The following is a 13,477-nucleotide window of genomic DNA, read 5'->3' as shown; positions in this document are numbered from 1 at the left end:
TTTCCCGCCCAGGAGCGTGGCCTAAAAAGAATGTCGGTGTTTCCCTTCAGGTATAGGTGCCTGGGGGTCAGGGGGAGAGGGAAAGGCAAGGGGTGGAGTGGGAGGCGGGTGATCGACAGGGATAGAAACCGTGTCTCCTCCTCCCTCTGAATGCGAAATAGCCAATGAGGTGACGCGGCCGGCCCGGCCCGGCCGCCTGTGCCATATAGTATGCAGCAACCCGAGGAGTCACGTTGGGGGAACGGCAGAAAGCAGCTATCCTTTTACACTACTTTGCTCTAGCAGCTATCTTAATGGTGACTGCGTGGCCGGGGGGAAACCTGATCGGCCAGATCCAGCCGAAACCGGGAGGGAGGGAGTGGGCTTTCCGGAGGGGGGGAGGAGGGAGGGAGACGAAGAAGGAGGAGTAAGAGAGGGGGAAAGAAAGAGGAAAAGAGTGCGAGGGAGTGAGGGAGGGAGGAAAATAAACAACAAAAAATGTCCTCTTCCTCCCCCACCGGGCAGATTGCAAGTGCGGCGGACATCAAGCAGGAGAATGGGATGGAAAGCGCCTCGGAAGGGCAGGAGGCGCCCCGAGAAGTGGCGGGGGGCGCGGCGGCGGGGCTGAGCCCCCCGGCTCCAGCCCCTTTCCCCCTGGAGCCGGGGGACGCCACGGCCGCCGCCGCAAGGGTGAGCGGAGAGGAAGGGGCAGTGGCGGCAGCGGCGGCGGATCAGGTACAACTCCACTCGGAACTTCTGGGCAGGCACCACCACGCCGCGGCCGCGGCCGCGGCCGCCGTCGCCGCCGCCGCCGCGCAGACCCCGCTGGCCTTCTCGCCCGACCATGTCGCCTGCGTGTGCGAGGCGCTGCAGCAGGGGGGCAACCTGGACCGCCTGGCCCGGTTCCTGTGGTCCCTGCCCCAGAGCGACCTGCTACGTGGCAACGAGAGCCTGCTGAAGGCGCGGGCGCTGGTGGCCTTCCACCAGGGCATCTACCCCGAGCTCTACAGCATCCTCGAGAGCCACAGCTTCGAGTCGGCCAACCACCCGCTGCTGCAGCAGCTCTGGTACAAGGCGCGCTACACCGAGGCCGAGCGAGCCCGCGGCCGGCCACTGGGCGCCGTGGACAAGTACCGGCTGCGCAGGAAATTCCCCCTGCCCCGCACCATCTGGGACGGCGAGGAGACGGTGTATTGTTTCAAGGAGAAGTCGCGCAACGCGCTCAAGGAGCTCTACAAGCAGAATCGCTACCCTTCGCCCCGCCGAGAAGCGGCACCTGGCCAAGATCACCGGCCTCTCCCTCACCCAGGTCAGCAACTGGTTTAAGAACCGCCGGCAGCGCGATCGGAACCCCTCAGAGACCCAGTCCAAAAGGTGAGCGCCAACTTTCCTCCTCCTCCCCCTTCCTCTCCCCCACCCCCTTCCCAGCTTTCTTTTCCTCCAAGTGCTCGCAAACATGGCGCTTACCTTCCCCACCAGCCTGGTCCGGCTGCCCACCTCTCCCCGCCCCCCACCTCTCCCCAACCGGAGGATGGGGGGGCGGCAGTGGCGAGAGGCGGGGGAACCTCCCTCCTTACCCTCCCCCTCCTCCCCCCAGAAGTTTCTCGTCGCCCACCTAGGTCTCAGTCCCCGCCCCCACCTCGGCTGGTCACTGCCGCCCAGTTTCCCACCCCCATCCCGCTGGCTTTGAAGTTGCCACTCTTTCTCGGGTTCTGGCGGGGCGCAGGAGCGTGTGTAGGCGCCGGAAAGGCAGCTCCGGTTGCCGCCCGAGGCCCACGGAGGTTGCCAGTGCGGGCCGGGGTCTGCACCTCCAGCGGGTCACACTGGCCCGGCCCGTGCACGCGCTCCTTGACCCCCCCCTTGTTCGGTTGCTCCCCCCCCCCCAGCCTGCGCTGGAGGTTGCCTTGGCGGCCCTGGAGGGATGAGGGTGTGGGTGGGGGCTAGCGTTTCCGAAGGGGGGCTGGGGACGTCGAGGTTTTATGTGACAGAGTTAATCATTCACCCTGCCCTCTGTGGTTCCCTTCGCGGCCGCGGCAACGTGGGGTGTTGGTGCGGCTGGGCTCTGCTGTGTTTTGAAACCTGATTCTGAACTCCTTCGGATCGGATTTCAGCGCCGCCGGGGTAGTGGGGCTGGAGGGCTTGCTTCCTCGGCCCCCAACACTGCGTGGCTCCCTCCTGGGACCGCGCTTGGGGGTGGGGGCGCTATCAGCACCACACCTCCTAGAGTGCCCACCCTGGGCGGGTTTGAACTTTTTGACTGGCAGAGTTTTTGACCCCAACTGGTAGAAAATAATCGGGTTTTCCACCTCTTTTGTGCGTCCTTTCGAGTCATACACCTGGAGGGTGTATTTTGTGTATTGTTAGCGAACTTTGGAGAAGGTCGTCTTAAGAGATGGTGTCTCCAGCCACGCGGGCATAGGACAGAACGAACCCAAGCAGCTCGAAGCTTCTGCCCAGAGAAGGAATTTGGGAGCCAGGGAGGCCGTCCGGGCGGAGCGAAGGTGATCACCCGGCGCATTCCAGAGTCCGCCGTGGTCCGCCCTTGCCGCTCCTGGCCCAGCGCCCCTGCCGGAGCCCGACGGCTCCGGCGCTCCTCGCCCAAGGCAGGGAGGGAGGCGCTGGGTCGGAGCCGGGCCTCTCGGTAACCAAAACAAAACGCGCCCTGAGACCCGAGTGCATCCTTCCGCAGACTTGAGGGGAGACCCAGAGGAGGCCCGTCGGTCACCCCGCGCCAGCTTGTGGCAGCGGATCCCGTCGCTCGGAGTTCGGTCGGAATCCTCAGGGCCAGAGGCAGGGGTGGGGAGCGGGCGTGGCGCTCAGGCCAGCTGCCCTGCAGCCTCCACTCCCCGGCTGGGTGCGTTCCCCGTCTCCCCAGCCACACTCTGCCGGCTTTGCGTGACCCCCCCCGCTCAACTCCACACCCCCCACCCCCGGCCCAGTTGCCTGGTTTAGGCCCCTCTCCGGATCTACCTCCCACCCGCACCCTCGGTGAGTCACCCTCGCAGACGGCGACGGCGGCTCAGCCTCAGCTCGTAAATCAAAGCGCTTTCTGCGCTCCTGGCCCCGCAGCCCAAAGCCCGGGTAATCCCCTCCCCTCCGCATGAAAGCGAACCGACCTCCGGGCACTACAAGGGACGTGGATCTTCTACCGGGCCAAGTCGCACCACGGTTCTAAACTGCAGGCCAACTGCCCCTTTCTCCCTCGCCCAGCCTCAGACCAAATGGGAAATCCCACCACTCCCCGGATTTGGTGTTCCCCCTAAAGTCGGGGAGCTGAGGAACACAGTCCCGTCTGGTGCTGAGGAAGGGGTCTAATGGTTACAAGGCTGCTGAGTGACCCACACCCTTTCCCTCCCACCTCACCAGGGCACTGGATGGTGTATGTTAAATAGGCCCCTATGGCTTCTTTTGGATTCAAAGGCGACTGCACATAACAGTTCTTGGGTTGAAAGTGCCTTTCCTACATCAAGGACAGCCACTTTGTTGAATGAGAGAGTTGTCAGTCTGGTGGAGTAGAAGTTTGGGAGCAGGTGAGAAAATGATCTCTTGTTAACTAACTGGCAAACAAAACTGAACACTTCCCACCTCCTGCTCCTTTGGCAGTTTCATTCACCTCCAAGATCACACTAATCTGAGTTGGTTTTGAGGGGAGGGGAAGGAGTTCCTAAGCAGGAAAGACTGACTACCTCATCTAGGGAGTTTCTTCTGCGGTATAGGTAACAGCGTATTTAACAGGAAGGAATAACTTCCATGCTATAAAAATGTATATACAATTCTCATAGTAAATCCTATTAGCTGAATTTACATCTTCCAGATCTCTGGACTTTACCTGAATTTATTATTGGTAAAATGATTGGGATAGGAGAGTTTATCTTCCCACATTCTCTGGATGGTCAAAATCTGCTGAAAGGTCTCCTAGCTTAAATAGGACTAAAGACTTCCTGCTCTGCTTTCCTTAAATACTGACTTTAAGGGGGTTAGAGGCTGGATTTCTAAACAAATGGCACTATGTAAAATGTCATCCCTCTGACCTTCTGAATGTCTTGGTTCTCCCCCTCTCTGCAGTGAGTCAGATGGCAATCCCAGCACTGAAGATGAATCCAGCAAGGGCCATGAGGACTTGTCTCCTCATCCACTCTCCGGTTCATCGGATAGTGTCACCAACCTCAGCCTTTCCAGTCACATGGAGCCCGTATATATGCAACAAATTGGAAATGCTAAGATCTCATTAAGCTCTTCTGGAGTTTTGTTGAATGGAAGCTTGGTGCCTGCAAGTACTTCACCTGTCTTTCTTAATGGTAATTCTTTCATTCAGGGACCCAATGGAGTCATCCTTAATGGATTAAATGTGGGAAATACACAGACAGTGTCATTGAACCCACCAAAAATGGCATCAAACATTGTGAGCAATGGTATATCCATGAGTGACATACTGGGGTCTGCCTCCCAGGATGTGAAGGAATTCAAAGTCCTCCAGAGTTCTTCAGCTAACTCGGCAGCCACCACTTCCTACAGCTCCAGTGCCCCTGTGTCATTCCCAGGGCTGATACCCAGCACTGAGGTCAAAAGAGAAGGCATTCAAACAATGGCTTCCCAGGATGGAGGCTCTGTGGTGACTTTTACTACACCAGTGCAAATTAACCAGTATGGCATTGTCCAGATCCCCAATTCCGGAACAAACAGCCAGTTCATTAATGGGAGCATTGGATTCTCTCCACTGCAGCTGCCTTCTGTTTCTGTAGCAGCTTCACAAGGTAAAAGTCTCATTCGGTACCATAATGCACCAGTGAATGTTTTAGCCAGCTGCTGTAAATGACGCATTTGGTGAGAGCTCTAGATTGATGGTACTGTTCAGGTACCTCATTGGCTGCCACAGCTGCAGAGTAGCCTTGATTTGTCTCTCCTTCTTCACAACACCCGTGTAACACCCAGCTTGTTTGGTTCCCTGGCATCATGGAGATGGGCTTTTATTTTCTTAAAACTGAATGGAAAAATACAGTTCATAGCAAATCTTGCCAGTTCTACAATTATAGAAATATGATAAGTCAATTGGTGCTTACAAAATAACCCATTGCTTGACATTTTAAGATTAAAAATTAATAATATTGCTGAGAACACAAAATTAGTCAAAGCAATTGGTACAAATGTGTACACTTTACCTAAGCATTTTCTGTTTGACCAAGAAGTGTTTTAGAAGAGCAAGCTAAAAAGACTGGATCAATTGTGTTTGATTCATATTCCTCCTATAATTAAAACTAGGAGACCTAAAGGAAAACCAGAGGAATATGTGACAGGTTGTCTGTTGCTCTGCATGTATACCCAGCCCCCTAAATGTATGGGTTTGTTTGGGAAGGCAACTGTAAGCCTTATTATATACATTTGCGGCTTTACTAAAGGCAGTATGCTAAAGAAAACACTGATCTGAAATTTGGGAAGCCTGAGGCTGATAGGCCTCTTCTTTACGGACTTTAAGCCAGCCTGATGGCTCTGTATATAGAAACAGGAATGGTTAGAATGGCCGGGGCTATTAGAATGGAAGGGGCTATGCCATCTTCAATTTAGGAGTAGGGGATGTTAATGCGTGTTTGCCTTCCTGTAAGCAAATCTGAGTGTCCAGATTTCTATGAGACCAAAATAAGTAATTGTTTGCCTTAAAGATCAGCTTCCTGTAAAATGGCTTTATCAAAAAATATCCATTTGTGCACAACTTTTTATGTTTCCACAACTATGATCTCCTTCAGTTTATAGGAGGCATTAATGGAAAAGATGTTGTTCAGTACATTTCATTCTGTAAAATCAGTTCTCAGGTAAAAGGGCAGTAAAACACAAAACTCCTACAGCACACCATGTATTTCTTCATTGTTCCAGGTTCTGGAAAGGATTAAGTTAAGTCACTATCCAGCCTAAGGCAAAAATAAGGAAACCACAAGGAAAGTCAAAGTGCTTCATTTTATAATAATTTAATGTAGATCTAAGCCCTTTTCTCTCTTTAGGAAATTTCCAAATAGTAGATAACATTTTAAAGACAACAAATTTGAGTAAAAAGTATGGTATGTACAGTGGGGGAGAAGAACAGCAGAAATAGTTTTCACATGTAATCTAGAAATATGCTACCATAGAAAATTATTACAAACTAATAGCTAATTTTTAAAATGGGACATTATATATGAATAAGAATAGCATTTCAGTTAAAATAACTAAGATCAAATGACAGAGCTGTCAACTTTAGACTGTCTGGGTGCATTAAAGGCATAAGTTTAACCATATGGGTCCAGGAAGCAACGTTCCTTTGTAGTAATTATGGACTGCAGTTCTCAATAAAGCATTTGGGGATTCAAGCTTTCTCAAAAACGGATACTGAGTCTTGCTTTAAAATGTGTAGACAAGGTAGGCTATCATTCAGTAGTTGGTATTTTTATGGAAACAGAATATCTACATCTTTAACTCACTTTATAATCTGAGAAAATAAGGGGTTTTTTCCTTACAATCATTATAAAGCCTTTTCACCTATGTCTTTTTTCATCTGGATTTTTTTTAACTGATTTTGAAATTATGGTCCAGTTTATAATTTAAGTGCAGTTACACTTAAATATCAAGTTTTAGATCATATCTGCTTTTTTTCCTTCATTCATATGTGTTATAATTTTCTACACATTCAAAAATATTATTTTATGTATATCCAATAGCTGTTGGGGAAAATGTCCTGTCATATTATTTATGGTTCTCTCAAAAAAAACCTAATCATTTTATTCGCATATACACAAGCAAATAGTTTCACAAACGCATAACACGTAACAAAATAAACATTTCAGATGATTTTGCTACAGTTTAACAGCCAACAAGAGTTTTAAAGCATGCTTAAGTTGAAGTCAAATAAAAGCCTTTTCGTTTGTTTGGCCCGGAACAAACATTTATGTTAGGGAAGAGCCCAAATATACATAGAAATGTTTTTATTAACACTAATATTTCCATGAAGAATACTTATTAGTGGTTAAATATTTTTTTAAATCTTAAATACAGCGTTTTCATTTTTTTTTTTTTAATTTAAAGACATTCCTTTGCATTTAAGGTGCTTAAAAAGTGTTTGGAAGATGTTTAAACAGCCCTGTGACATATGTTTATCAATATAGGTGGTAATATAATCACAATTATTCTAGATCAAGAAGGGAAATGTTTTAGGTGAATTACCTTTAATACTGAGCTGTTTTCTCAAAATAGCAGTTTACTGAACATCTAATGCAAGATCAGAATAAACAACCCATCTGAATAATTCTGTCACAAAATTCCCTCAGGTCCACCTTTCTTTCAGTGGCAAGATAATTGCCATCATTTTACTGTGCCCATGTAAAGACTCAGAAAGAAGAGGGTTTTACTTGGTAGTAGGAGTGAGGGGGAGAGTCTAATTCATCTCCATTGTCTGGGTTACCTGATTTTGAACGTCTTCTCAGCTTTCCACTTATGTTTTTTTCTACTTCTGGTCTCTGTAGACCATTAAAGTGAGAGCCTCAAAATATGAACCTTTTAGAGAAGCATTAGCTCTAATTATTTACGTTAATCTATAATTTTAGAAGTACATTTTATTATTATCATTAGTTCTTCCTATCACTGCAACCCTGAAAATTCAGAACTGGCACAACAAAAGAAAAAACTATTGAATATTTTGTTGACTTGACATTACTTTATGGTTAGTTTGGTGAAAGTTTGAAACTTGTCTGTACAGGTTTATATTGTTAACTTCAAGCCCCAGGGCAACTCATTTTATGGGGATTTTCTACATTTCCATTTATGTCAGTTACTGAGCTTGTCGAACAAAGGCATTTTATTTTGCGTTTGTGTTTTTTAGTTCTAACTGGCAGAACTAGCTACAACTATCAACTGATAAATTGAGTTGGTAATAATGAACCAGAAACTTGACTGAAACTAGAACCTGGGAAAAAAAAAGTTTTCTCGTAGTTGGTTTCTAAACCAGTAGTTCTCCTTCCCACTGTGTCATCAGGCTTACTCGGGAGTTTAAAATACACCTGTTCTAGGACCTACTGAGTCAGATTCTCAGGAGTAGAGCCTGGGAATCTAGTTTTAAGTGGTCAAGATAATTCTACTGAACCTGAGAAAAATGGTGTGTGTAAAAAAAATCTTTTTTTTCCTTTACTTATCAATTCTATCAATGATAATCTGTACTTTATTTTTTTTTAGGTAATATTTCAGTAAATTCAAGCACTTCAGATGGGAGCACATTTACAAGTGAGTCCACCACAGTCCAGCAAGGAAAGGTTTTTTTGAGCTCCCTTGCTCCCAGTGCAGTGGTATACACTGTTCCTAATTCAGGCCAGACTATAGGATCTGTTAAACAGGAGGGCTTGGAGAGGAGCCTGGTATTTTCTCAGTTGATGCCTGTCAATCAGAATGCACAAATAAATGCAAACCTGTCTTCTGAAAATATCTCGGGGAGTGGTCTCCATCCACTGGCCTCCTCATTAGTTAATGTATCCCCAACTCACAATTTTTCCCTGACTCCCCCTACCTTACTAAATCCCACCGAGTTAAACCCTGACATTGCTGATAGCCAGCCAATGTCTGCACCTGTGGCAAGCAAATCTACTGTGACATCTGTCAGCAACACTAACTATGCAACTCTTCAGAACTGTTCCCTTATTACTGGTCAAGATCTCTTGTCAGTCCCCATGACTCAGGCTGCCCTTGGGGAAATTGTTCCTACAGCTGAAGACCAGGTGGGTCACCCTTCCCCAGCAGTACACCAGGATTTTGTCAGAGAACATCGTTTGGTTCTGCAGTCAGTAGCTAACATAAAAGAGAATTTCTTAACAAATTCTGAGAGCAAAGCCACAAGCAACTTAATGATGCTGGACTCAAAATCCAAGTATGTCCTAGAGGGCATGGTCGACACTGTCTGTGAAGACCTGGAAACAGACAAAAAAGAGCTTGCCAAGCTCCAAACTGTCCAATTGGATGAAGATATGCAAGACTTATAAACTTGAGTTCCCTCTCTCTCTCTCTCTTTTTCTGGCATCGGCAGGCAGATCTTTTCACGAAGCCCTGAGGACATAAAGCATTTTCCCATTTAAAGGGAAACACTAGTTTTGTGGGTAAATGTATTCAAGAGACTGGATTGGTGTGCATGAAGATCACAGTTAAATATACAGGAGTAGAACTGCATTGCTGTAGCCTTTTTGTTCACATGTGTTCTCTTTTAAATAGATGGAGACAAAGGAACAAGATGAAATATATCAAGTCAAAGTGTATCATTTGGTTGACTTAATATAATTCTAAGGTCAAATGGAACTCTATAGTTCTTTAAACTGTATACACCTGACATTGGCATTAGAAACAATACAGTTATTTTTGTTTACTTTTATTCCATGGGCATTGATGAGGTTAAGCAACATAAATGGTACTCCGCATTATTCTAAGGGTTTATTTTTGAATATATGCATTTCTGTTTTTCAGCGTTTTTGTGAAAGTCTTGGTTTGTCTCTACACATTTCCAAATGTGCTTGCTAATAGTCCAGTGGGGCTGAGAAAGTTTGCAACTCCACTAAAAACTCTGAAACAAACTTCAGTATGAGTGTAAATATATTAGTCTGATAAGCCAGGATTTGAGGAATTACAGTGAATTTTATTTATGCTGTATATGTTTCTCTTATACTTCAGACACTATGAACTGAAAAGAAAAATGTTTTCTTACTGTTTAATTTATTTTTATTGCTTGAACAGGAAGTGAACATAGTTATTTCCAACAAAGTTTTACTTTTTGTAGGATTTTAAAAGTAATGATTTTTATCAGGAGTCTATTATGGTCAATATTAATAACACTGAAACAGGCAATCTAACTCCCAATATTGGAATTTTGGTACTTTTTTTCACATCCTTGTTCTTTATTTAGCAACTCTCTGATTCATTAAAGTATGTTTTCTATAGAATTCTATGTGCCTTTTTACCTTGTGGCCTTTTAATTATTCTTACTAAGGTACAGAAGTGTCAGCAAAAGCACTGAGGGCTCTTTTCTATCTAACAGGGTTATTTTCACCACAAAATTGCTTTAAATCTGAAGAACTTAAGTTTCACTTATATAATTATGTGTGTTTATGATGTAAATGGATGCACAACTAATTATTGTTGATGCTTTTCATTACAATGAAAATAACCATCATAGATTCCCATGTAAAATGAATTCTGTAGACTATGAAAACAATTAATTTAAACTAAGAAAGAACATGTATATTTTCTTGAGCAAAACTCTGCCCTGATGAAACTTAGTTCTAAGTGTTTTGGATCAGTTGTTCCATTATGACATACAACTGTTATTTGCACTATATTAACATGTCTTGTTTAAAAGTAAATCTTTTGGGGTTTCTTTGAGAATCTTGCTTGATAATGTTGTGAGCTGTGGTTATAGTTTTTATCAGGACTGAACACAAAATGGAATGATGCAAATACATTTATGTAGTGAGTAAAGTCTCTGGTGTCTGCAAAGCAAGAAATGGGAGGAAATGATCTCTTCAGAGATGACTTAAAGTCATCGAACATAAAGCTGTTACCAGTCTTCCTCTCTTCAAGAGCAGAGCAAAGAGTGTACTCCTGATCCTAACAGGCCCATCAGCTGAGCCTGTTGAATAAGGGCCATAGAGGACTTACCTTTTCTTGTTATTCCAGATGCAACTGGAAGACACAGATGAAGAGCCGTATCAAGACTTCTTCCCATTGTTTTGTTAAAGAACTTAAATCCCATCTTTTTTATGGAATTAGTGAATGTTCTTAAACTGCTGAAACTACAGTTTTTTGTCTTTTTTTTTTTTTTTTTTTTTTTTTTTTTTTACACAAAGTCAGGTGTTTTAGAGTTCTCTTCCACTCCATCACTACTAACTCAGCTTGGGTTTTTTTCTGTAGGTGTGTGCTGATCATGTTTCTGAGATTAATTACATGGTTCTGTAGTGTAGTTTACATGAAAATGTTTTTTCACTTGATGGCTGCAGATATCAAGAGTTTTTGTTCATTATTTTAAAATACCAATCTAATAAAGGAGATAAGAAGGTTTAAAAAGTTATATATATCATATATATAACTGGAAAAGTTTCATTTGTCTTCCAGAAATGTAGTAAGCCTCTCTTTTATTCACAGTTCTTCCTGTTTTTTTCCCTTAAGAAAAAGAAAAGATAGCACAAAACTTACGATATTCTAGGAAACCCATTCATACTCCCAACATGATGTAATTATAGCCCTACAATTACTCCAGGTAGCTACACAATATACCAGGTAAGAATCAATGCACATTATAAAGAACTTATTGTTCTTTTCTATTCTTTCAGTAAAATAAGGGCCAGTTGGTTTATAGCCCATACATATGTGAATGAAATAAGATAAATCCCATGATCTCCTTGCACAGAATTGCAAATGTTTTTTGCAATACCAAGGGCCAGACTCAGAACCCTTGGAGTTCATGTGGCAGAATTCCTCTTACATAAACCAATGCTTGAAGATGCTGCAAATGACCCTCAAATGATCCCCAAAGAGGAATCAGAATAGGGGTAAAAACTCTCCCTGCAAACCCCAACCCCTGCTGCTGGCTGTGGGATTTTTGGTGTGAGGTTCTCTATGCACTCTATGCCAGAATTTGGCATTTAGCTCTTAGTTACTAGTGAAGAACAGTTTTATCATTTAAAGAGAAGGTGCATTTGTTCCTCAATCAAGCAAGAACACCTGTGTTGTAGTGTTTCCTAGCTCACGTATATTTATAGTAATGAAAAGACTGAATCATACACATGTTTCTATGCCTTTCTTGTGTTATGAAAGGCAAGTAGACGTTATAGCCATAGGTAAAAATGTGTAGTTAAATTGCACACTGACCTTAAGTCTTCCTGTATATGCCCTTGCATTTTGCATGTCAAAATTTGGATTATTGGGCATGTGTTGCTGCCTGCCCTGCTACATGTTAGGCAAGTGTGCATTGGTACATAGCCAGAGTTCTTCATTCTTTTACAATGTTTTTGACAGATCATCTCATCATAAAAATATAAATAATTCAGGAAATTTGTGGGGAAAAGAATTACATTTTACAAAAGATGTTTCAAAGTCTTCCTAGAACTTAGATGATAGAGCCTAAGAGTTATCTTGTATCTAGTTGATACATTTCATGTTAATTTAATATTACCGCTGTACATTTTATTAATCAAAATTATGTAGCATGTGACTCTTTTGGCTTTCAGGGTTCTCAATTTTTGTTCTTTTGTTGCATGTACTGTATGTTTAGAGGAGACCGGTTATATACTTAATATGGTTTTACTGTGCCTTACACAAAGAGGAAATCTATACAGAATGTGTATCATGGGGTGGGGTAACAGAGTCTGTACTGCACTGTTAGGTGATGGCACACAGAGCATGTCCCAGAACATTTCTGTGCTCAATTACCCAACCAAAGAGATCTAAAGTATGTATGTTGTACTGTAATAGGGGTTTATGCCTGGACAATTAAGTGTTTTATTTGTTTTCTGAAATGATGTGAACTTATTTTTCTAAACACTATGCTAAATAAACTTTATATTTATACATACATTGTGTTTAAAAAGTTATTTATCCCTGGGGGGGAAAAAAAGAAGAGTAGGGAAAAAGAAAAACAAAAACCCATGCAAACATTCCATAAGCTGGCAGGTATAAGGACAATAGGAGTCATTTTAGCACAATCTCTGTTGGTCTTTGTACACAATTATGCAGTTCACTTAATTGTATTACATACCCAGAGCTAAATGATTAGATTTCATCCTCCTTAAAGAAATGTGTCCTGTTCATCTAGGTGTTCCAAAATCTGACTCTCATACTCTATTAGGTTTAGTAGAATTAAATTCAATGATCCAAAGACCCTCCCACTCCCAACCTTACTGGATAAGCTTGATATAATCCATCTTTCAAGCATTCCCATTAGCCAAAGTCTGGCTACACCACCATTGGGTCCACCAGTGATTTGACTTGAAGAATGGACACAACTGCTACAGTTTGATCCTACCTTTACAATCACACGACCTCCGATCAGGTATGCCTCCCACACCGAAATGAAGAAGAGTTTGGATAAGGGAGATGGTACCAACTGTCTAATTGTATTACAAAACCAGTTAAAGGTATCAAATTAATTTCAGGTATGTCTTTGACTTCTTATATTCTTGTCATTCGCTCCATTTCTTTAGCAATCTTCCATGTAGCTAAACCAGTTAAAGTGGATAGTGTCTCAGTGAGTCTAGGTCAGAGTATTGTGGAGTGATTACATTTTATAACATCTTAACCAAACAAATATTTTAAAACATTTGACAGGTCACTGACCTACTTCAAACATCTGTGGCTCTGCAGAATCTAGCAAACTAAATAAAAACCCTCAAGGGGAATTCAAGACTTTCAGCTATAGGATTCCACCCCACTTTTCCTGCTTCCCTTAAGAAATAATAAATGTGGGGCGCCTGGCTGGCTTAGTCGGCAGAACATGTGACTCTTGATC

At 43.7% G+C, this 13,477-nt stretch overlaps 1 protein-coding gene across 1 annotated transcript; it reads left to right on the top strand.

Moving 5' to 3' along the window:
- The first annotated feature begins 407 nt into the window (after positions 1-407).
- Positions 408-9,180, top strand: SIX4 (SIX homeobox 4). The gene is given in 4 exon segments (XM_034642223.1): positions 408-1,236; positions 1,238-1,353; positions 4,045-4,733; positions 8,173-9,180. Coding segments are annotated over 4 exon segments (2,361 nt in total). The 5' UTR covers positions 408-477; the 3' UTR covers positions 8,970-9,180.
- Positions 9,181-13,477: the final 4,297 nt, after the last annotated feature.

Source organism: Ailuropoda melanoleuca, chromosome 14 (assembly GCF_002007445.2).
Source record: "Ailuropoda melanoleuca isolate Jingjing chromosome 14, ASM200744v2, whole genome shotgun sequence".
In the NCBI taxonomy this organism is placed as follows: domain Eukaryota; kingdom Metazoa; phylum Chordata; class Mammalia; order Carnivora; family Ursidae; genus Ailuropoda; species Ailuropoda melanoleuca.
The sequence above is the reverse complement of the archived record's forward strand: the minus strand, read 5'-3'. Positions and strand labels throughout refer to the sequence as shown.